General features: G+C 48.2%; 1 protein-coding gene across 1 annotated transcript in view; it reads left to right on the top strand.

The window, feature by feature from the left end:
* The window catches only part of LOC138288580 (acrosin-like), a 46,697-nt gene that overhangs the window by 3,865 nt on the left and 18,536 nt on the right, over positions 1-24,296 (top strand). Inside the window, exon 3 of the mRNA XM_069230084.1 lies at positions 17,658-17,923. Within this exon, the coding sequence (XP_069086185.1) occupies positions 17,658-17,923 (266 nt within the window). The remainder of the gene's footprint in view (positions 1-17,657; positions 17,924-24,296) is intronic.

Consider the following 24,296-nt stretch of genomic DNA (forward strand, 5'->3'; position numbering starts at 1 on the left):
AAATGTATGTGGTGTGGAGTAGAATTATGTGGGTTGAATTGGAATTGTGTGGTGTGTAGTATATTTGTGTAGTGGAAATATGTCGTATGGTGAGTAGATAGGGGTGAGAGCTGCCCAGAATAGATAGAAAGGAAGATAGAGAGGGTGTGTACACAAAGTGGTGAATGAACTCCGTACACAGAAACAGAGAGAGTGTGTGTAAAAGAGAGAAAGAAGGGGAGAGCAGGCCACAGACGCATAGAGAGGGAGTGCCTATGTACGCACAAGACACTCCAAGAAGAGGAGGTGAGCCTGGGTTTGAGGACAGAAACTTTTAAAAGGGAATTAAACTGTGTTCGAAGACCTGAAGTCAACCACATGAGAGAGGCGGGAAGAGAGCGTAAGAGAGCAAGAGAGAGAGGTAAGCGAAAGTACAAGAGAGAGAAAGGGATGTGTGGGAGGTGCATCAAGAGGTGGGGGAGGCAAGAGGTGGACAAGTGCACAGCAAGAGGAGGTACAGGAGGGTAGCATGTGTGAGCAGGCAGTATAGAGAGGAGACAGGGAGTGTGAGGGAGGGATGATAGCGGGCAGTGGGATTGTGAGATGAGAAGGGATTAGTGGCAGTGGGAGGGAGACATGAGAGGGGCAGTGGGTGTGTGGGGGAGAGATGACAGTGTTGGTGGAAATACGAGGGAGAGATGGGTTGTATTGGAATTGTTTGTTGTGGAATTGTGTGGCATGGAATTGTGTGGTGTGATGTGGAGCTGTGTAGTGGAAATATGTGATATGGTGTTCTGTGGAATTTTGTGGATAATAATTAAATGGTATTAAGTGTCCTAGAATTATGTAGAGTGAGATTGTGTGTTATGGAGTGGAATATGTGGAATAGTATTGTGTGCTGTGGGGTGGCATGTTGTGGAGTTGAATTATGTGGTGTGTGGTTAAGTTTTGTGGCAAGATGTGGAAATCTGTGGTGTGGATTGGAGGTATGTGGTGTGTTGTGGAATTGCTTTGTGTATTTGTAATATGTAGTGTAATGACGCAATTAAGGAGGGTGCAATACACAACAAAATGCAACAGTAGCACTGAAGTCCATAACATCTGCGCCACTGAAGCTATTCTGATGGGGTTTATGGTAAAACAATCCCCTAGTAGAATGGTGAAAGACAATCACTCAGACAAACACGCGTACATGTGTATAATGTTTTAATTGCGAAGTAAATAAACCAAATGTGTGCACAGAAGTTAACCTTTATAACCCAAATAAATAACAATGAAGAAATTACCAAAACACAACCTGAAAATTTAACAATGTGGCCTGAGTAAGGACTAGCACTATTCGTAACAGCCCCTCCTTGAAGTTCATGAGAATGCCCAATGTAATGCCTTCTTTGTTCGAAGAGAATTTTTTTTTCAAATAGTGCGCCAGGGGCTTTGTGATTCTAGATAGCAAGCGGTTCAAGCGAGGTATAGGTGTTAGTCCTGACAGCCTTAGAGGAGGCATCCCCCAACTTTTTGCCTGCCTCCCTCCACTTTTCAGACATTGTTTTTGCTAGTTTTAGGACTCTGAGCAATTTACCGCTGCTAACTAGTGCTAATGTGCATATGCTTGCTCCCTTAAGCATGGTAACACCGGTTGATCTCCAATCAGCATTTTTGATTTATTAGGTCCCTAGTAAAGCGCACTACATGTGCCCAGGGCCTGTAAATTAAATGCTATTAGTGGGCCTGCAGCACTGGTTGTGCCAACCACATAAGTAGCCCCTTAACCATGTCTCAAGCCTGCCATTGCACTGCCACTTCGACTTGGCATTTCAAAGTACTTGCCAAGCCTTAAAGTCCCCTTTTTCTACACATAAGTCACTCCTAAGGTAGGCCCTAGGTAACCCATAGGGCAGGGTGCTGTGTAGGTAAAAGGCAGGACATGTACCTATGTGTTTTATATGTCTTGGTAGTGAAAAACTCCTATATTCATTTTCCACTACTGTGCGGCATGCTCCTTTCATAGACTAGCATTAGGACTGCCCCCATATACTTTTCGATTGGTAGATTCTGATCTGAAAGGGGTATGCAGGTCATATTTATTATGGCCAGAATGGTAATAGAAGTCCTGCTTATTTGCTAGGAATGTCCCCTGGGCCAGCAGATATTTCTAAATTTGGCTGGTAGCACCTCCATCAGGACGATAGAGTTATTTACTCCAATGCCCTGGCAGAGAGCAGGCTGTCTGCCAAATTATGAATCACCCTGAAAGTCTTTGTACCCTTCTAGAATCTCACGTACTTCTGGCAAATATTTCTTGACAAATACATTTTTTCATCATGTTAGAAAGATGGGAATGGGGCACCTGCTATTATTTTATTTCATGGGGATACCCCCCAGATAGACTGACAACCTGAATACACACACTAATCAGCTTTTATCCAATTTCTGTTTTTTCATGATTTCACATGGCATTCTGTTCTATTGGCATCTGTGCTTATGGTTGTGTGTATACACAACCTGCACAATCTTCTACTATGGTTCAGTGTGGGAATTGTGTATTTTCCTGCTACACTACAGCAACACTGTTGCAGTTTGCTCTGCTTTAAAGGAGAAAGGAAACTATTTTCTACTCTAGTTATGAGTACCTTTGTTCAAAGCCGGCATCCACACTAGGCCTGGGAAATGAGACCTCTTATAATGCATAGCTGCGTGCAGAGCAATGATCGCACAAAAAAGACCATAGCAGAAAAATTGTAATGCAATAAAAATCCTTTGGTCACAGAGACAGAGTGCAACAAAATAACACTGTTCAACAAAATTTCTAGTCTCCGGGGTCCCTGGCTGTGATAATAGTTGAATGTCATACTATGTTTTTATTTGATATTCCATGTAAAGCAAAATTGTATCGCTTGGTATTCATTATGCTAGTGTGCTTTACCAGTGAATGTCCACTGTGTTCTAATAAGAAGTATGAGGGTTACATCTAGTATGTAGGTCATAGCAAGTTAGAGTGAGAAGCGGATGAGGAAAGCTGTCAGGGAATGTGCCTTTTTGACCACAGGCTTTTTGGAAGAAGAAAGGCTGTAATTTTCAGTACTGTGTCAGAGAAAGTGGTACAGATCCAGTGATGAGGAGTCCAAACAGCTGGGGACCTAAAACAGTCAGCTGGGTACAATTCAGAAAAAACTGGTACACGCTGACTGTTGGACTTATCTCTCTCAAAGTAAACTTTGAAATGTATTTCCTTATAGATTTGAAGACTATGATGGTCATTACGAACATGGTGGTCATTACCGCCAAAGGCATGGCGGACCAGACCGCCATATTCTGAACACAGTAGTGCAGCCAGTTCACTACCACCCACCGCCAGGCCACATTCAACCGCCGGGCCGACTGTGGGCACATTCAACCTTGCGGTGGAGGCCGGACAGGTGGTGGGATTATGATCCCATTTTCACCAGGAATTCCCTGGCGAGTTAGCCCGCCAGGTAATCCATGGCGGAAAGCAGGAATTCCTGTCACCTGTATGTGACATGCCAGGTCCCTCACCCATTTCCACTATCCCTACCCACCCTCTAAACCCCTAGAACAGCCCCCACCCCCTGAACCCTGAAAACTGACCCCCTAACACTTCACCCCCAAAACCTCATGTTGGTCCCCCCAACCCTCGCCATCCCCCAACCCCCACCACTTCATACAGGTCCCCCCAAACCACACCCCCCCACATCCACATGCACCCAGTCACTTACATGCATACGTGCACTCAGACACACATCCCCCACATACACTCACGCACACCCCTATGCACTCACACACTCGCACACACCCCTCCCCCTTCCCTCTCGGACTGCACTTATGTCACACTGCTCCGGGAGGGAACGGGCTTCCTGGATGCTGCTCCGCCACCATCGACACCTCCCCATACACCGCAACACATATAACTGCTTCATTATAGGCGTGCCGGTGTATGGTCTGACGTGGCAGTGAGGGTGGAGCAGCATCCACCCCCGCCACCGACCGCCAGCATGGCGCATGGCGGCCCTCACTGCCATCAGTGGAGGTGAGGCTCCATCCATCATTATTTGGCAGGATTCCGGCCAGCCAACAAAGGTGGTCTTTCATTGACCGCCGGCACGGTTGGTGGCAGGGCATCCCATCAAGAACGTAATGAGCACCTATATGTTTATGGTTTGATTAGCTATTAGGGAAATTATTCTTGTCTCCCCTATGAAGGATAGACTTGTGAACCTTGTATTTTTAATGAAAACATGTTCAAGTGCTTCTCACCTGTTTTGTGCTCCTGCTCACTGATCTGCTGTGTGACTGTATGCTTTGCACCCCACAGCAGTGTGGCTCAAAGAATTTGAACACACACACACCATCACAAACAGATGCGCAAACTCAGAAAGAAATACCCAGCAACTCAGTGATAACACTACAATGCTCATGTCAATTACACTGCTTAGAGTAGCAACAGGCTCTTCAGTTGTTGGACTGAGCAGATTAAAGGTGCGATGGGCAGGTGGTATCACCTTTCTCAATTGTAGGTGAAGGACATTTTGATTTCATTTATCTTGAGAGAACATTTACATAGGATTTAAACCCCCTTGTACTCTCTTTCTCATAAACCACACTATGGCCCTCATTACAACCCTGGCGGTTGGTGATACCGCCAACAGTCCGGCTGTAACTACAGCCAAATTATGACCATAGCGGAAAGAGCTCAGATAGACAGCCACTTTACCACACCGACCGTAAGGGCGGAAACAACAGGCAACACGGCGGCAGCCGCCTACAGCCAGGCAGAAGACAATGTTCCACCTACTGTATTATGACACTCCAATCCACCACCTTTTCCGGGGCGGAATCCAATGACATCAAAAGCCTGCGGAAACAGACCTCAGAAGGGAAACGATTGACCTTTGGAGACACAGGGAAGAACCAGGCTGCCATGGAACCCGAGCTGCAGATATTTCCCATGATCTTCTACGTCCTGCTCCACCATGAACTCCAACGATGGCGAAGACGACGGTGAATACAGCCACCTAGCACACAGGGGCGGGGGGAGGGGGGAGGAAAAAGACAGTGACACACACATTCACAACACACACACACACACCCAACACCATACATACAATCAGACACAGTAAGAAAACATATTGACCCCATATGCCTCAGGAATAATGCAAGGAAAAGACCAATAGATGAAAGTGAGGGTACTAATATAAATACATCAAAATTACGTACATCCAGTCTAAATGTATATATATATGTACAAATCAAGGGACACAGCCCAGTCCTCAATGTGCGTGGGCCACAGGGCCACATCACAAAGTCCAAGGCCCACTTGTCTCCTGCAAACAACACGGAGAGAACACTGCAGGGGCATCAGTTTGAAAATAGGCAGGCACCTCAGGGGGACGGGGAACGGGGAACGGGGGGCACCTCAGCCGGCAGATGGAACAACACCACTGGTCCTTGAGGGGCCAACATGCCCATTGCTCTTTGTCCTGGGGAGTGCAAGACCACAGTCTTTCAAGTGGGTGACTTGCCCATTGGCTCTGGAGGGGGCAACATGCCCTGTGCTCTGTCCTAGGGAGTGCAAGGCCACTGTCTCTCATGTGGGTGACTTGCCCACTGGCTCTGGAGGGCGCAACATTCCCTGTGATCTTCATCCTGGGGAGGATGGGGTGAGTGGGTGCCATACCCACTGGTTCTGGAGAGGGCATTGTGCCTTGTGATCTTCAGCCTTGGGAGGATGGGGTGAGTGGGTGCCATACCTACTGGTTCGGGAGCGGGCATTGTGCCCTGTGCTTCTGATCCTGGGGAGTGCAAGGTCACAGTCTCTCAGCTGGGTATAATACCCACAGGATTTACAGGGGGCAGTACGCACAACAGCCCATGGAGGCAGGTCTAATGAATATATGCCGGCGGTGACGGCTGCTCAGTGGTGGCAGTGGTGCTGCTGGTGGTGGTGGTTGTGGGGGGGAAGCTCCAGCCCATCCCCTGCAGCCTCAGACAGCTTCCCACTGCTGGTGGCGGTGCTGCTGGTGCTGCTGCTGGTGGTTGTGGGGGGAAGCTCCAGCCCATCCCCTGCAGCCTCAGACAGCTTCCCACTGCTGGTGGCGGTGCTGCTGGTGCTGCTGGTGGTGGTTGTGGGGGGAAGCTCCAGCCCATCCCCTGCAGCCTCAGACAGCTGCACAACCATGGTTGGTGGTGGGGGCTTCAACTGAGTCCCTGCACCAGGCCCCTTCTCCTTCCTGCCTGCTGGTGCAGGCCCCTTGACCTTCCTGGCTGCAGCTGGGGATGTCTCCTTGCTCTTCAGGGCAGCAGCTGGTGCAGGCCCCTTGACCTTCCTGGCAGCAGCTGGAGATCATTCATTGTCCTTCCTAGCAGCAGCTGGGGATGGCTCCTTGCCCTTCGGCAGCACTTGGGGCATGCACAATTTCCGTCAGGCTGGCTGGTGGCCTGGATCTTTTACCACCACGAGTTGCTGTGGACACTACCGGGCCCGTGGACTGGGTGGCTGAGGTGCTTGCCTGGGTTTTAGCCACCCTGGCCAGACGTGAAGGACGGGGGGTAGGGAAGAGGTCAATGATGGAGAACTTTTTAGGGACATTGGTGTGGGAAGATGGAGAAGTTTTGGGAGTGAAGGAAGAGGGAGTGGTTGTGGAAGGTGTCTGTCTGCTGTGTTTGGGTGCAGGTGCATGGGCCAGATGCTGTTGTGAGGTGGATGGCTGTTGGGCGTCTGAGTGCTTGTGTTTGTGTACCTTGGGGGGGCATAGACACAGTGGGAGAGAACAAAGGGGACGTGTGCATGGCTTTTGGGGTGGTGTCTGGCAGTGAGTTGTGTGTTCTGATAGGTGTGGTGGTGATGGCGGCAGTGGATGAGGATGTAGTGCATGCAGGTGTGAGTGTAGACACAACTGGGAGGGAGGTGGAGGAGGGGGACACAGTGGAGGCAGTGGATGTTGGTATGGCTGCATCTGGATGGTGTTTGTGTGAGTGCCTGTGGGATGAAGTATGTTGCTTGTGTTTGCCTGAACCACTCTTGTGTGTTGTTTTGTGTGCATGCTGGTCTGCCTGTGTGCTTGGGATAGGTTGGGGTTGAGGGGAATGGGACTGGGTAGAGGAAGTTGGAGAGGGCAAACAGGGACAATGGCTGCCATCAGAGAGCGAGCCAGAGCCTGGATTGGTCTCTGTTGGGCCGCCAAGCCAGTATGAATGCCCTCCAGAAATGTATTGGTTTGTTGCATTTGGGCTGCCAGCCCTTGGATGGCATTCGCAATGGCTGACTGCCCAACAGAGATGGATCACAGGAGGTCAATAGTCTCCTCACTCAGGCTGCTGGAAGGGCGATGCTGGTACCGAGTGGCGGCTTTACCTGTAGCTAGGGTGGGCACAGAGGTGTCTGCCACCACCAGGGAGCTTCCATCGGAGGAGGTATCTGTGTCCGAACTGTCCCCTCAAGTCTCCGCCGTGGTGCTCCCATCGCCCTCCATCCCACTGGTGTCCTCACCGTTGGTGGACTGTGCCTCCAGGGTCCTGTGGGATGCAGCTCCCTCCGTCGCCGGTGCCTCTGATCCTCCCCCAGATGATGCTAATGCACAGAAGGACAGCATGACAAAACAAGGAAGTGGGGGAAGAGATAAAGGAAACACTTGGTCAATGGCTGCACCAACACAAGCGTTGGTGTACACAGCACCCTCACAGACAGTGAAAAGCCCTACGCACTATGCAGTGCAGTACCAGTAACAAAGCTAGTCACCAGAACATGGGGAGGGACACATACCGCCAACTGCAGCATACCTGGGACCCACACAGCCCTGCGCAGTAGTGGATGCCTACAAGCTAGGTAGGAGAAATATCACATCAGAACCCTGCCCAACATGGGACCTACTATGCGAGGTCAGGCCTGGCCCAGGGGCAGACACACATCCCCCACCCGCATACCACCCTACCATGCGCATGTTGTAATAATGGGCACTGTACTCACCCCCTTGTGGCCGCTGTGATGCCCTCTAGTGCCCATCTACCTCCGGATAGGCCACTGCCAGTATGCGGGCCATCTGGGGGGGTCAGGGTTTGACGGGCACTCGTTGGGAGGCCATCCCCAGCTGGGCCTCCGCCATCTTCCATGGCCAGCGTCTCAGGTCCTTCCACCGTTTCCGACAGTGGGTGCTCTGCCTCCCGTAGACTCCCAGTGTCCACACGCCCTTGATGATGGCACGCCATATACCCTTCTTTTGATGGGCGCTGACCTGCATGAAAAATACACAAAAGGAAAGGTATTACTCAGACTGTCCTGCCTGTTACACTCATTGCCCACGATATCCTTTCCCATCCCCATTTACACAGACATGGCCTAGCACACAAGCTGCACGTCGCCCAGGGGACATCCACCAACACCCCCTACCCGAGGCCTTCACACAGGTCTTCATAGCTATTGATATTTGCTGCACCTGTGCGCCAAATAGCTGTGGCTCTACCCGGATGATTTCCTCTACCATGACCCTTAATCAATCAATCACACATTTGTAAAGCGTGCTACTCACCCGATAGGGTCTCAAGGCACTGAAAGGGGGGGGGAAGGACTGCTACTGCTTGAATAACCAGGTCTTGAGGTGTTTCCTGAGGTCAGGACGTCCTGGTCTGCAGTAGGTGGGCAGGGAGGGTGTTCCAGGTCTTGGCGGCGAGGTGGGAGAAGAATCTGTTGCCGGCTGTAGTTCGATGGATGCGAGGGACATCGGTGAGGGCAAGGTTGGTGGAGCGAAGTTGGCGGGTGGGAGTGTGGAAGGTGAGTCGCTCTTTGAGGTAGGGTGGGCCTGTGTTGTGACGAGCTTTGTGAGTGTGGATGAGGAGTTTGAAGGTGATCCTCTTGGTGACGGGAAGCCAGTGAAGGTCTCTGAGGTGGGCTGAGATGTGGTCGCAGCAAGGGATGTTAAGGATGAGGCGTGCAGAGGCGATCTATATACGTTGTAGTTTCTTCTGGAGCTTGGCTGTGGTTCCTGCGTAGAGCGCGTTGCCGTAGTCCAGTCTGCTGCTGACGAGGGCGTGGGTGACCGTCCTTCTTGTTTCAGTGGGGATCCATCTGAAGATCTTGCGAAGCATGCAGAGGGTGTTGAAGCAGGAAGATGAGACGGTGTTGACTTTCTCGGTCATGGTGAGCGACGAGTCTAGAATGAAGCCTAGGTTGCATGCATGAGTGGTGGGTGTTGGTGCAGTTCCTAGGGTGGCTGGCCACCAGGAGTCGTCCCATGCAGAGCAGTTGGAGCCCAGGATGAGGATCTCTGTCTTGTCCGAGTTAAGTTTGAGGCGGCTCTTCTCCATCCAATTGGCGATGGCATGCAGTCCGTCATGGAGGTTGGTTTTGGCGGTGGCGGGGTCCTTGGTGAGTGAGAGGATCAGCTGGGTATCGTCGGCGTTGCCATGTAGATGTTAAAAAGAGTAGGACTGAGAGAAGATCCTAGGGGAACACCGCAGATGGTTTTGGTGGCTCCCGACAGGAAGGGAGGCAGGTGGACTCTGAGTTCTGCCGGGGAGGAAGGAAGTGATCCAGTCCAGAGCCTTGTGGCGGATCCCGGCGTCGTAGATGCGAGTGCCGAGGGTGTGGTGGCAGAAGGTGTCAAAAGCAGCCGAGAGGTCCAGGAGGATAAGGGCCGCAGTTTCGACTTTGTCGAGCATGGTCCTGATGTTGTCGGTTGCGGCGATGAGGGCGGTCTTTGTACTGTAGATTCTACGGAATCCTGATTGGGAGATGTCCAGCGTGTTGTTGTCCTCCAGGAAGCGGGTCAGTTGGCCGTTGACAGTCTTCTCGATGACCTTCGCCGGGAAGGGAAGGCGGGAGATGGGTCCCTAATTCTTGAGGTCTTCGGGGTCCACTTTGGGTTTCTTCAGAGTTGACTTCGGTGTGCTTCCAGCTCTCCGGGAAGGTGGCGGTCTTGAAGGAGCTATTGATGATCATACCGAGTTGGGGGGTGATGATGGGGCTCGCTTTGTTAAAGACATGGTGGGGGCAGGGGTCGGAAGTGGATCCGGAGTGGATGGTGCTCATGGTTTTGATGGTGTCCTCGTCGTTGGTGTGGGTCCAGGAGAGCAAGAGGTTGGTGTGGCTGGGTGCGTCGGAGTTGGTAGTGGCCGTGGTGGTAGTGGGGGGGGGTGAGGAGTTGAAGCTGTCGTGGATTTCTGTGATCTTGCGATCGAAAAAGGTGGCGAGGGAGATGCAGAGGTCTTGCGATGAAGGGGGGGCGATGGAGCCGCGGGCCCGCAGGGATGCAGTGGCGGGAAGGAGCGGCTGGAAAAAGCCCAAAACGGGTGGGAGCACGAAAAGAAAAGCAGCGTGAAAAAGGCACAAAAAATAGCTCAGAAATCAGAAATGGCACTAAACAAAGAGCAAATGGCACAAAACAAAGACATATACAAAGACAAACACACAATACTTAAGGAAACCCACTAGACACCAGGGATGAGGTGCAGGCGGGTGCCTGTGGGTGATGGAGGGCCTCGTACTCGCGGCAGCAGCGAGAGCGGGGTGAAGGGCACGGGCACAGTCTGGTGGAGCAGAGCAGCGTGTGGAGCGAGCTCTTGACCTTAATAGCAGGTCAGGGGTCACACTCTGAGCACCGCGCAACGGGCACCATTAAGAAGGGGTGGTGGGAGGGAGGGGCAGCTGGGAAGCAGGAGCGGGGAGCAAATGGGGACGTGAGGGGGGCGGGCCGCAGGGACGCAATGGCAGGAAGAAGCGACTGGCAAAAGCCGAAAACGGGCTGGAGCGCGAAAAGAAAAGCACGAGAAAAAGGCACCAAAAATAGCACAGAAACACTGAAATGGCACTAAACAAAGCAAATGGCACAAAACAAAGACAGATACAAAGACAAACACACAATACTTACGGAAGCCCACTAGACACCAGGGATGAGGCACAGGCGGGTGGTGGAGGGCCTCGAACACGCGGCAGCAGCAAGGGTGGGGTGAAGGGCACGGGCACAGTCTGGTGGAGCTGCACGGCATGTGGAGCGAGCTCTTGACCTTAATAGCAGGTCGGGGTCACTCTGAGCACTGCGCAGCGGCCGCCATTAAGAAGGGGTGGTGGGAGGGAGGAGCAGCTTGGAAGCGGGAGCGGGGAGCCAATGGGGGCACCAGGGTGGCAGGGGGCAGGGACGCAGCGGCGGGAAGAAGAGACTGGAAAAAGCCGAAAACGGGCAGGAGCGCAAAAAGAAAGTGGCGAGAAAAAGGCACAAAAAATAGCGCAGAAACACAGAAATGGCACAAAACAAAGACAGATACAAAGACAAACACAGAATACTTACAGAAACCCACTAGAGACCAGGGATGAGGCAGAGGCGGGTGCCTGCGGGTGGTGGAGGGCCTCAAACTCAGGGTAGCAGCGAGGGCAGGGTGAAGTGCACGGGCACAGTCTGGTGGAGCTGCGCGGCGTGTGGAGCGAGCTCTTGACCTTAATAGCAGGTCAGGGGACACTCTGAGCACTGCGCAGCGGGCATCATTAAGAAGGGGAGGTGGGAGGGAGGAGCAGCTGGGAGGCGGAAGCCAATGAGGGCACGAGGGGGGCGGGGCCGCAGGGATGCAGTGGCGGGAAGGAGCGGCTGGAAAAAGCCAAAAACAGACAGGAGTGCGAAAAGAAAAGCGGCAAGAAAAAGGCACAAAAATAGCACAGGAATACAGAAATGGCACTGAACAAATAGCAAATGACATAAAACAAAGACAGATACAAAGACAAACACACAATACTTACAGAAACCAACTAGACACCAGGGATGAGGTGCAGGCGGGTGCCTGCGGGTGGTGGAGGTCCTTGAACTCGCGGCAGAAGCGAGGGCGGGGTGAAGGGACCCTTAGCTCCTCCTCAGAGAATCTGGGGTGTTGTTGAGGTGCCATGGGTGTTGTGTGAGTAGTGTGGGTGAGGGTGAGGGTGTGTAGGGTGATGTTTGGGGTGTGTGTTGTGAGGTGCATGCGTGGTGTATAGGTGATGGTGGTATGTGGCACTGATTGTGTGAGTGGTCTTGCTGTCTCTCTGTGGTGGCAATTATTTGAAGTCGTAAAGGATTGTGGGTAGTGTGGGTGTGTGTTTTATAGTGGTGTAGGTGTGGTGTGTGTATGGGTGTCAGGTGTATGTAGTTTGAATTGTCCAATGTGATGTTGTTTTGTTTGAGTGTGTATTTTGAGTGCTGCAGTATGTACCATCAATGGGTTACCGCCGTTGCATGTCCGCCGTGGTGATTCGTGGGTCATAATGTGATGGGCGTAGTTCTGTTGGAGTAACGGTGTGGGTTTTGATACCGCCAGTTTATCGCTGACCTTTGATGTGGTGGATTTGTGTGTATGGCTGTATAGTGACAGATTGGTGTGTGTGTGTGTCATAATATGGTGAACAGATATATGCCGCCGCTGCTGTATGTTGGCGGCAGTCAGCATGCCGGTAAGTGGGATTTACCGCCAATGTCATAATGAGGGCCTATATTCTCTAAGTGTGATTGTGGAAACTCCTTTCTTTGTATAGTAAGCAGTGAGAGTTATGGTCATAACACCATATTAATTTGAATCTGCCTAGAAAACATTGTTATGTACCATCAGCCTAGCAAGTCCTGAGCTGAATGGAAAGCATATTTTATAGAATACATTGGTACAATGAAGGGTGCAGTTTGTCACCTGAGATGAAAAACACGGCAATTGTTACATAGGCCCTCATTACAACCCTGGCGGGCTGTGGTATTTTGGAGAAAGGTACTGGCAACAGGTTGGCGGTACCTCTCCCCAAAATATGACATTGAAGATTTGGCTCAAGCCAAACCGCCAATGTACCACTCCGTCCGCCAGGGCGGTAACAGCCACCTGGCTGGAGACTTCAGTCTCCAGCCAGGGCGCTGTCACTGTCCCACCCGTGGGATTATGACCCTGCCTACCTCCATGGTTTTTGTGGCTTTCTTACCGCCACGAAAACCATGGCGGTAGGCACTATCAGTGCTAGGGAGTTCCTTCCCTGACACTGATAGGGGTCTCTCCTGCCCCCTCCGCCTCCCCAGAGTACTCCCCCATCCTCCCCCTCCCGACCCCCCACGACATACACACATATTCACATACCAACATACACACGCATACACACACTCATACCCACATTCACCCAGGCATGCATACATACAAGCACCCACACATTCACACAACACAACATACATGCACACTCACACCCATTCATGCACACGCATTCCACATGCCACACACCCGCATGCACACACACACATACACCCACACCCCCACACACACACACAACACACAACACCCCTCTCCCCTGTTGGAATACCCGACTTACCTGCTTGCAGGGGGTCCTCCGGAAGGAGGTGGGATGTGGCGCTTCTGCCAGCAGCAGCGTCCGCCAGCAGAGCACGGCCAGGCCGTATCATGGGTCATGATACGGTCTGCGGCGGTCTACTGGTGTGGTGCTGCTGCTGGCAGCAGACCCACCTTACTGCCGTCCGCCGCCATGACCGTAGCCGAAATTCCGCACTGGCGGAATTCCGGCTACGGTCATAAAATGGTGGACGGTAGGTAGCCGCGGCGACTGTGTTTTGGCAGCCGTTGCCACGGTGGTAGGCGGTCATTACCGCAAATGACATACTGAGGGCCATAGTTTGGTCACAGAAGGTCTGAGGATTTGTAACATAAAAAGAGTGGTCTTGGTGACACTTATGGTTTTGTCAATGCCATCAACAATTTGGATGAACATTTTTCTTCTTCAGTGTGAATTGCTGTTACACAACAATTTTTTCAAATATAAGCAAAACAGAGACAAGTAAGTTGAAGAATCTTCCTAAGAATTACAAATTTGGTACACTACAGATGATTTAACTTGTGATCGAGTGGTCATGCACATAAATGCAGTGTATACAAGAGAAACTCTGGGTAACTAGGCTCGGGACTCTCCTTTGAAGGCAAATATGACTTTGGTGAAAAAGTCTGAGTTTTCAGAAAGGGTGTGCCAAAGCTACCTTACATCAAAGCAGTAGATGCTTTGGTGACACTGTGGATAAATAATGTAGAGGAAGAGGTGGTAAAGAAAGGGAAAAGAACAAGAAAACACAGTCATAGACAAAGAAGCCTGGTATGACTTGTTACAGGTGTGGTAGCACACAGCAGTCTGAAAAAGTTCCCAAGTGTCCTGCCTGAGGTACTAATTGTTTGAGGTGTGGAGTAGCAGAACACTTTCAATAGTGTGCAGGAATAAAAGTAGAAAACAGATGGTCAGGTACATAGCTGAAAACGAGCACAGTTCATCCAACAGCAAAGGAGTCAAGGACAAGTATACATTAAGCAAGAGAGTAGGGACATAATCGCAATAAACCTTTGTGCTGGTTAATCTTTGGTGGTGTACCATTACAAGAGATGGAGGATTGTGGGTTACCACATACTATTGTTGTCAAAACATTTAGGAGGATGAGTTTACTCATAAAACTGGAGGTCATCTAAAATCTTCTAATATTAGTCTTGAAAGTTATACAGGGACCAGTATCAAATTTGGGGATTTTAAAAGTAGAAAAACATTGTGTAAAATATTTGTGACCATGGATGGCCCATCTCTCTTTGGATGTATAGAGCAAAGGGCTTTTCACATTATACTTGCTCCTTACAGTGCCAAGCAGTTCTTGTTTGCTTGCAGCAGAGATACAAAGAGTTGGGCCCTGCATGAAAGCAAAACCGGGTAGCTCAATGGTTTTACGCATAAAATTGTCCCAAAATTGAATGCAAAGCCAAAATCCACTAGAGTAGAAATATACTTCTCACTATTAGAGATGAAGTGAGGAATGATCTAAAAAATGCTACACACATAGATTAGTGAACTCGCTGAGTTAGCTGAATGGATTTCTCTGTTGCTGGTGGCATAGTATGGGTACGCCAAGTCAACCAGTAGGTCCCATTGTGAGTCGACCTTAGAAATCTTAACAGTAACATAGTAATAACTAATTTCCTAATTAAGTTTGTGATTCATTGATGTTCTTGGACTGGAACCATCTGTGAAAATTACAACAATAAAGAAGAAATTAAAATAATGGGTAAAGATTACGCACCATCTGAAACTGTGACTTACCAGTCTACCCTGTGTTGCTGTAGCTATGCTGTCTGCTTACATCCAAGACACTCTTGAAGTTCAAGTTTCCAGTGGGCCATCTCTGTGCCTGGCCAATGTTTTAGCTGAAGCCTGTTTTGCAGCTCGGGATTAATATGGCTGATTTATTTCATAGTGTTAAGCCACCACTGAAGGGTGACCTTTCCTATGTTAATGGTCAAATACAAGTACTAGGTTCCTGTGACTATCATCTGTGTTTTTCATCACCTTTTGAGGCTCTGGTTGAAGCTTGGGGTGGGGAGCCTGAGGCTGTAACCTATGTTCAGTACCCAAACCTGGAATCAGGCTTGGTACATGACTCCTTGTTAGACCTGTCAGTCTAGGGTGGTCTTCATCCAAACCTTTTACTGTGTGCCTCAAATTTGTGCTGTATCTTTTTGTCGGCCTTGGGACTCTTAGCACTTTATCACTGCTAACCAGTTCTTAAGTGCATGTGCTTCTCCCCTAAACATGGTAACATTGGTGTATTCACAATTTGCATATTTAAACTTCTTGTAAGCCCCCTGTAAAGTGGTATACCATGTGCCCGGGGCATATAAATTGACTCCTGATAGTGGCCCTACAGCACTGATTGTGCCACTCACACAAGTAGCCTTTCAATCCTGTCTCAGGTCTGCCATTGTAGAGCCTGTGTGTGCAGTTTCACTGCCACTTCGACTTGGCATTTAAGTCCTCTTGTCAAACCTTAAACTCCCCTTTTATTACATATGTTACCCCAAAGGTATGCCCTAGGTAGCCCATAGGACAGGATGCTACATAAGTAAAAGGCAAGGCATGTACTTTCAAGTTTTACATGTCCTGGTAGTAAAAAACTCCCAAAGTTGTTTTTCACAACTGTGAGACCTGCTCCTCTTGTAGGTCAGCATTGGGAATTCTATAATATACCTTAAGCTGTAATTTCTGATCAGAAAGGAGTAGCTTTGTCATATTTCATATCTTTGGAATGGTAATGATAAATCATCTTTACTGATAAAGTCGTATTCAACATTACTTTTTTAGAAATGCCACTTTTAGAAAGTGGACATTTCCCTACTTTTACTGCTTTGTGTGCCCTGCAGCATGTGTCCAATATATGTTTGAGTGGGTGAGATCTACACATTCATACTAGACAGCCACAAACACAGGAATGTTAGGTGTGTCTGAGCACTCATCTACATCCATCTGCATTTTGATAGGCCTTCCTGGGCAGGAAGGGTAGAGGGGATCAACACTTAGACTTAAATAGGAACGTGCCTGTCCCCACACAAATGGCTGATTACCCCCTACTGGTAGTCTGGAGCTGGGGCTGGAACGAAAGGGAGACCTGTACACTTCATGGAGCTGCTTTGAAGTCACCCTCACTTCAAAGGCACATTTGGGGATAAGGACTGGGGCTCTGACCCTATCAATACAGTACACTACTGGACCTGGGAAGAGCTCTGCTTGAGTAAAGACTGCTGTGCAGTAAGGATTGTCCATTTGCCTGAACTGATTGTTCTGAAGAACTGCCTCTCTGATTGGCTGAGCTGCCCTGCTACCTGCTGATCTCTGCCCTGCCGAGGACAAGGACTGGACCCATCTCAATTGAACCCAAAGTTACTCCAAGGGCTTCCTGACTTGCTGCCTGTTTTCTGAAGTATCAGGGACACAAAAGACTTTTTGCAACTCTCTTGATGCTACTGGGTTCTACCATCTGTGAGTCCTACCCTTGCCTGAGGTGCCCCCTCCAGTCCTAGGCCTCAGAAGTGGGTTCTGCAGCAGTTTTCTACAATAACTGATGCACCGTTACCACTGCGCTGGTTGAAACCGATACATCGTCCTCTGACGCATAGACTGTTTGATTGCAGCAGATCCACATCATAGATGGTCCAATGACAACGCTCTGTGCGGCTCGACGATGATGTATCCCAATGGAGCCTGACGACAAAGCAGTGACCCAACTGCATAGAAAAGATCGATGCATCATGCCCGCTGACATCAATGTTTTGCTCCATCTAAGGTACTTTTCAATGGACCCTAAACCCAGTGGGTTGTGTAGCCAGTCTACCCTCCATTGCAGTCAGCCTGAACTTCGGCTTTGCACCTGTCCCTCACGACCTCAAGTAACCATTTGACCGCTACTGACTACTAAGCACTGTTTTTAGTTTATTCTTTTAAAATTCACATCTCGACTTCTACAGATTCGATTTTTGTCATTTTGGTCTCATTTAACTCAGATAAATATTTTTCTTTTCTTAACCTGTGTGGAGTTTTTTTTTGTGGTGTTTCCATAGTGTTGCTATGTGTGTGTGTTGCATGAATACTTTACACATTGCCTCTTAAGGTTAAGTCTGCCTGCTCTGTGCCAAACTACCAGCTGGTGAGCACAGGTTAATTTAAGGTCTGTAACTCATTTACCCTAACTAAGATTGTGGTCCCTACTTGGACAGGGTGCATACCTCTGCCAACTAGAGACACAATTTCTAACAGTCCTCTTGATGTGTCATCTGCTGTTGGACATTAAAGATTTAAAAAGTATCTGCTTTACCTTTGAGTCTTGGTTCCTGATAATATGACTTGTGTTTCTTTCTCTCTTTAGGAATGTTCACAGCTGGAGAGTGGTGACGGGGGCCAATCAACTCTCTGAACTTGGACCAGAGACCCAAATTCGCAAGTTTAAAAAGCTCTACATCCACGAGAATTATGATCCTGAGACAGAGAAGAATGACATTGCCCTCATTGAAATGGATAGATCCATTGCTTTCAATGATTACACGCAACCTGCCTGCTTCCCGGACCACAGTATGGATGTCCCCACGATGTCATCATGCCATGTCAGTGGCTGGGGAGTCATGGAGGAAGGATGTGAGCACTCTACTCTTACTACATGCACAGTAGAGCACACAATCATAGACCGTGGTCTCTTAGCCACACCACTGGAGCACCAGACAACTGGTGCAGTGAGTTGGTGGCTTGTCTTCTTCCTTTAGCTCACAATTCAGAAAGGGCGGAGAAGTCAATCATTGTCATATCCAATAGTTCTAGTGCAGGAGATCAGAATGCAGAGAAAAGTCAGAGAAGTGGATTGGCAATTTTTTACCTGTTGTAATGCAGTGAGCAATGCAAATGTTTCCTGACAATGGGATTGAGAAGCTTGACCCCTAATTGATGCATACACATGTTTCTAACTAGTCAGATTCAGGTAGCAAGTTATAAAATCTGATTTTGTATTGACTTGCAAGCAATGCAAACTAAAATGCAGGGCGAAAAGTTGTTTATAATTCTGCTTAGACTCATAAGGAGTCTAAGCGATGGGACTGTGAGTAAGCACAACATTTTTCTATCCTCTCCAGTGGGTCTAGAAACTTCAGAATTAATGGGGGATTGTATTGAAAGGGTAGACATGCTTAATGATCACAGTGGGTTGCCCACAGTGGCCCTGGTAAGTGTGCTCTCCCATCCCAGACTAAGGTACCTATGCCAGTAGTTCCTGTAACTCTGAGAGGGTGGAGTTATTGGAATGAAAGGTGGAGCCCTTGTGGTTCCCTGAGAAATGAGAAATTACTGGGGATTCAGTAATTGTGAGTCAGATCCTCCTGGTAATTATTACTTTTTCCCTTGAGTTTCACCCAGAGATTTCTCAGGGTGAAAATAAATACATCTACATTGTTCTCGTTGGTTTCATAATCCTTGTGGCGCGGTATCAGTTGTTACCAGCTCTATCAAAATTAACAGGCCATTTATAAGGAGGTCCATTGTGTTCACATCAAGAACCTTTCACAATCATCGCCATGAAGTATTTCACTTCATAAAACTAGTATTTCTCAAGGATAGCTTAGGACTTCCATTAATTAGGCTCCTGTACCCCAGAGATTGGTGGTACCCAAGAGACATACTTTGATTTAACAAACCACTGAATTATGAATTGGTAGCCTGCCTTTTTCTTTAGAGCTCCAGAATCACATCACATGCACCTGAACATATGCAGTTGAACAGTGTAGCCTTTGGTGACACTTGATGATAATTAACAACTTTGATGTTCGTCTTATTTGAGGGGTTCAGATTTCAAATCTATTGCCTATTTAATTGTTGCAGAGTGTGTTATAGCTGATCTTTAAGTCAAATATTATTACATTAATAAGTCAAATGGACAAAAATCAATTTACTTTTCTATTTTATTCTGTGTTTTATATCCAGAGAAAATGACCAGTTAGTGCCTTTATGCATGAATTTTGTCTGCTGTTTGCAAAAACCAAGTCCTAAACCTGGTTCACAAACCTAAAAAAAATTAGAAAGGTGGGGGGAATAGGTGTAGATTTCCAGTCATGTCTCCCTGACCCACTGATAAACCAGTGAGTTGATTTGGTCTATCTACCTGGCTCAGTGGATATGGCTTACTGAGCCTAGGTTCGTGACTAAAGCTGCCTATAACTATCCAAAGGAAAGTAAATGATGTAGTGAATGTAATCATAAGAATGTAACTGCTTTTTTCACACTCTCTCCTACATATCCTCAGCTTAACACAGAGCAGATTTGGCAGGTGCTCAGTAGAGACACTTGTGATTATCTGGCAGACCACCGCCTGGCATATTTAGAGATCCCCACCTACTTGTCAAGGATCTCTGTATGGAGGATGCATTGAAAGGACCAATGAATGCTGAGTTAGCACCATGCTTGTTTGGTCTGCTCTGCATTTATTTTTCCCTGCCTAGATCAGAGAAGGTCTTCCTGCCCTAAATTTGGAGGAGTGACCACCGCTGCGATAAGGCAGTCCACTGATGCATGGTCCACTTGGGTAACAGTTTCTGAGAGCGCAACCGGATGGATCTTGCTGTTGGGAACCCATCAGTTCCCAACAGCAAGAGTGGAAGACATGTCACAAGAACAGGAATGCATGCATTGCGCCACTTTGTCACCCCTTGCACCACATTATGCCTGCACCAGCCATAATGTATGCAAGTGGGGTGTTCTCCCGTTTGGAGGGCTGAAAAAATGGTGCAAGGAATCTAAAATGTTTAATGCCTGCTCAGAGTAGGTGTTAAAAGAGGGCATGCCATTATTTTCATTGGGCCCCTATGTACAGTTCAGGGTTAGTGGCAAACTTTTGATGCTAACCCTGAACAGTACATCAAAAGCATCAGACATTCTGATGCTATTGCCCCCTACACTGCGCCATGGTGCACCGTATTTTAAATATGGCACACACATGGTGGCGGTGGGGGGGCAAGAGTGCACAAGAAAAGTAGTGCTACATTTTCTTAAAACTGGCCCATGAAATCTGAATTTGATCCTTTTCTTTTTGGACTTTGATAAAGTGCTAGGTGCATGGAACACGGAGAGCAAGCCAAGTTCATCAAACAAGCTTGAGACATATATAAACTATGGAATGGAACTGCCTCTTCCAAGGCTAAGATAATCTGCTATCATTTCCCTACATAGTCTAGCCTCCTCGTTGGTCCATAAATTGACCTAGAGCAATAAGGGGACCAATTTAATTTAGCTGAGAAAAAATCTAGATTTAAATCCACATGAAAATTAAAATGAGAGTCTGTGGGAGGGAGATGAAGCAGCCCCTTACATAGCTGCACAAACACATTGGGCATTATAAATGATTAAAAATGGTACAATTGAGCCCTTCCGAGTCAATTAGGGCAAGATAAAAAAAGGCACCAGCTGACCTGCTCAATTTCAGACATGCTGTAGTAGCGTGAGAGTGCCAGGCACCAGAGGAATCGAAAACAACACCAGGGTAACAAAAACTATTGACAGGAAAGGAATCCAACATTTCACCTGAGAGACCGTATCTCCCTTTGGTAGTGAAATCCTCGTAAAAAGTGAATAGGAAGCTAACCAAATGCATGGTCCAACCCCAAATTTAACAGCATTAGCCAAGGTTTGGCTCTGTTGGCACAATTAAATGCTGTGGATGGGTCCATAAAGGCCAGGTACAGTGGGCAGTACCTGTCAACAGTATATTTGTCTATGATCAAATGCAAATTCAGGCACTGTTCCACTGTGCCCAGGCCGGCATAGAATCCAAATTGGGAAGGACACAAAACCCTGTCCTTGGTACCTAAGTCTATAACTCTCTTAAAAAACCACCCTTCTTACAATCTTAATAGTGCTGTCTAATAAGGAAATTGGGCGACAGCACCTAGGCGAGTTCCTATCTCCCTTTTTGAAAATGGGGACTATGATGGACACCCTCCAGGAGCTTGGGATTTTGTTGCAAAAGGAGTTATTAAAAATGTTAACAAGCAAGGGACCCCAGAGGTTGATGTTACATTTGATAAGATCCATGGGGTCCCCGTCCGGCCAAAGAGCCTTCACACCCGGGCTCTGGTTAGTGGCATCTTTCAAAATCCCATAAGGTCACTTACACAGGAGGAGCATTCCTCAATTTATCCCGTGGACCAGCCTCCAATCTCTTGTCATCTACAATGTGATAAATCATGGAAAAATGTTGAACCCAATCAGAACAAGACATGCTACAAGGTAAGAGGGGGTTAACAGGAGTATCCCTAAGTCTAATCCTGATCACCAAATCCCAAAAGGCATTACAATGATGCTGCACAGCAGCATATTCCAGTGTTTTCCAATGCTTGTTTGGCAGAAATTCCATCCTCATCTTCAGACTATTTTAATACTCCCACCTTGCAGCCCCGATTTCCTGAGAATGTTTAAGGAAAACAGAAAATGTCTTCTTCAGGGGGCAGTTGGCCACATAGCAGTGACTATCAAGCCAATGTGGGCACTCTTGTTTACACCGGCATGGCTTCAGCAAGTAATCCCTAATACATTAGCAAAGGGCTTCATAGTGAGCCAGAAGGACACCACCCCTCCCATCTCCCAAACAGCCCTGAAAAGACCTCAGATGGCACCTTAGAAGACGGCCAAATGTCAAGCCAGGGCCTTCAATTGGCAGACTAACGAAAGGCCATCATTGAAGTGCTGGGTGATCACTACACTAACAGCCGTAGCTTTATCCCTACTCACAGGGAAACAGCCTTCAATAATTAGAGCACTGTGATCTCCCCTCTCAATTTCCTCTATATAACCCCAAGGAAACCATGATGAAAAAGCCCTAGTTGAGAAGATGTAATCAGTAATTCAGACTCATCCAGTCCCCCTGCAAGAAGCCGTACGAGGGCTGTCTCCATTAAAAAAATAAATCAGATCAACAAGATCAAAATCAGAGACACAAATGACCATGAGCCTGATACAAAATTCGGCAGACAGGTTACTCTGTCACAGCGGTGACAAATATCCCATCCGCCAAAATCTAAATCCAGTTATATCCTATGGGATTTAGATTTTAGTGGACGGGCAATCCATCAGCGCTATGACAGAGTAACCCATTCAAGGAGTTCTTAATCAGGCCCCAAGTTCCTTCCCTCTAGCATCCATCTGCCTAAGGGGGGGGGGGCAACTTAATTCTCACCCCGGGGTCCTCACCAAAAGCAGGTTGTTTTGCATTAAAATCCCAAATACAAGATACAATGGCTGGGCACAGAACCCTTTCCCTAAGGGTCGCAACCATGAAAGAAAAGTAAACAACTGTGCTTAATGGACACAGTGTGAGAAAACAAAGATATTATTATAAAGGTTATCCAAATAAAAAAAATTAAATAAAAGAAACTAAAACCATCCTTAATGATCAACGCTTGGAAGCTGGAACTCTTGATGTTAAGTACCCTGAATTCCACTTTAAGGTTCACTTAAACCCAAATTAACAGTCCACCACTAGCCCTGCCACAGGAGGAGGGAATAGCAGGAATGGAGTAGCAAGTAAACCAGAACACAAAATGGAGATAGTGGCCCATGTTTCTTGCAAAACTATGAAATCAAAGATGGCAACAAAATTAATTCAAGCGAGATTGGTGAGTTTATCCTTAATACCGACGACATTACAGCTCAACAAAGAAACACGACGGTCGACTCCCACCATCTCAACACAAAGACTATCAGTAGGAATATCAGACTGCCTGGATAAGTTGCTGGAGGGGGTTTTACCTGCAGCTGAGCCGGGAGGAGCTAAACAATCGTCTACAGGTATATGGTCAACCACCAAAGTATCATTCCCTCTTACACTGTCAATTCCGGGAGAGGCCTGGGTGGTGTTCAAAAGTCAATCCACAGCAGATAGAATGTCAAAATGATTAAAAGTCTAAACATTAAAAACATCAGCATTACACAAGGGAACAGAGTTAATATGATTAGACATTTGGGGGGAACAAACTTTAGGCAGCTGGCATTTCATGGCCAGCGGGGTTGAGGGTAAGGTTAATAAAAATACCCTAAGGGAGGTAAAGTGATGTTACTCCTGTCTACCGGTGTGCTCAAATGCCCAAAAAGTAAGCTTTGCACAGGGCTATTTTAGTTTTAGGGGCGGGGTGGGGGATCAGGGTATTTCTAGTTTTTCGGGGTGGGGGTCGGGTGGTTTATGTTTAGGAGCGGGGTGGGGGGACGGGGCATTTTTAGTTATAGTGGCGGGGGTGAGGGGGTCTGGGTATTTTTAGTTTTTGGGGGCGGGGTTGGCGTGGTTTAGGGGTGGGGTGGGGTGGGGGTCGGGCATTTTTAATTTTAGGGGCGGGTGGGGGGTTGGGGTTTGTTTAGGGGCGGGGTATTTTTAGTTTTTAGGGGTAGGGGTTGGGTAGTTTAGGTTTTAGGTAGGATGGGGGTCAGGGTAGTTTTTTTCGGGCAGTTTAGGTTTTAGGAGGGTGGAGGTCACTGTAGTTTTATGGTCAGAGTGGGGGGTTCGTGGTAGTTTACGTTTTGGGGAATGGGGGTTGCAGTAGTACTAGGGGTGGGGGTTGGGGTATTTTTTGTATTTCGGGGTTGGGTATTTTTAGTTTTTAGGGGTGGGGTGGGGGGGTCGGGTTGTTTAGGTTTTAGTGGGGTTGGGGGTTGTGGTAGTTTTTAGGGGTGGGGCGGGGGTCAGGGTAGTTTAGGATTTAGTGGGTGGGGTCATGGTAGTTTTAGGTGCAGGGGTTGGGGGTCGGGGTAGATTTAGGGGTGGGGGTTGGGGTAGTGGTACAATTGTTTTTAGGGGTGGGGGGTTGGGGTACGATTGTGTTAGGGGTCGGGGGGTTTACATGCTGGAACCACGCATGCTGTTTACGCATGCCTTTAACAGCAATGCCTTTACAACAACAAATTTTTATTAAGGCATTCGTGGTAAAGGCATTTGTGGTAACAACATGGTCAGAACAACAGCTGTGTTGTTTAGGCATGCGTG

Source organism: Pleurodeles waltl, chromosome 4_1, assembly GCF_031143425.1.
Source record: "Pleurodeles waltl isolate 20211129_DDA chromosome 4_1, aPleWal1.hap1.20221129, whole genome shotgun sequence".
Taxonomy (NCBI): Eukaryota; Metazoa; Chordata; class Amphibia; order Caudata; family Salamandridae; genus Pleurodeles; species Pleurodeles waltl.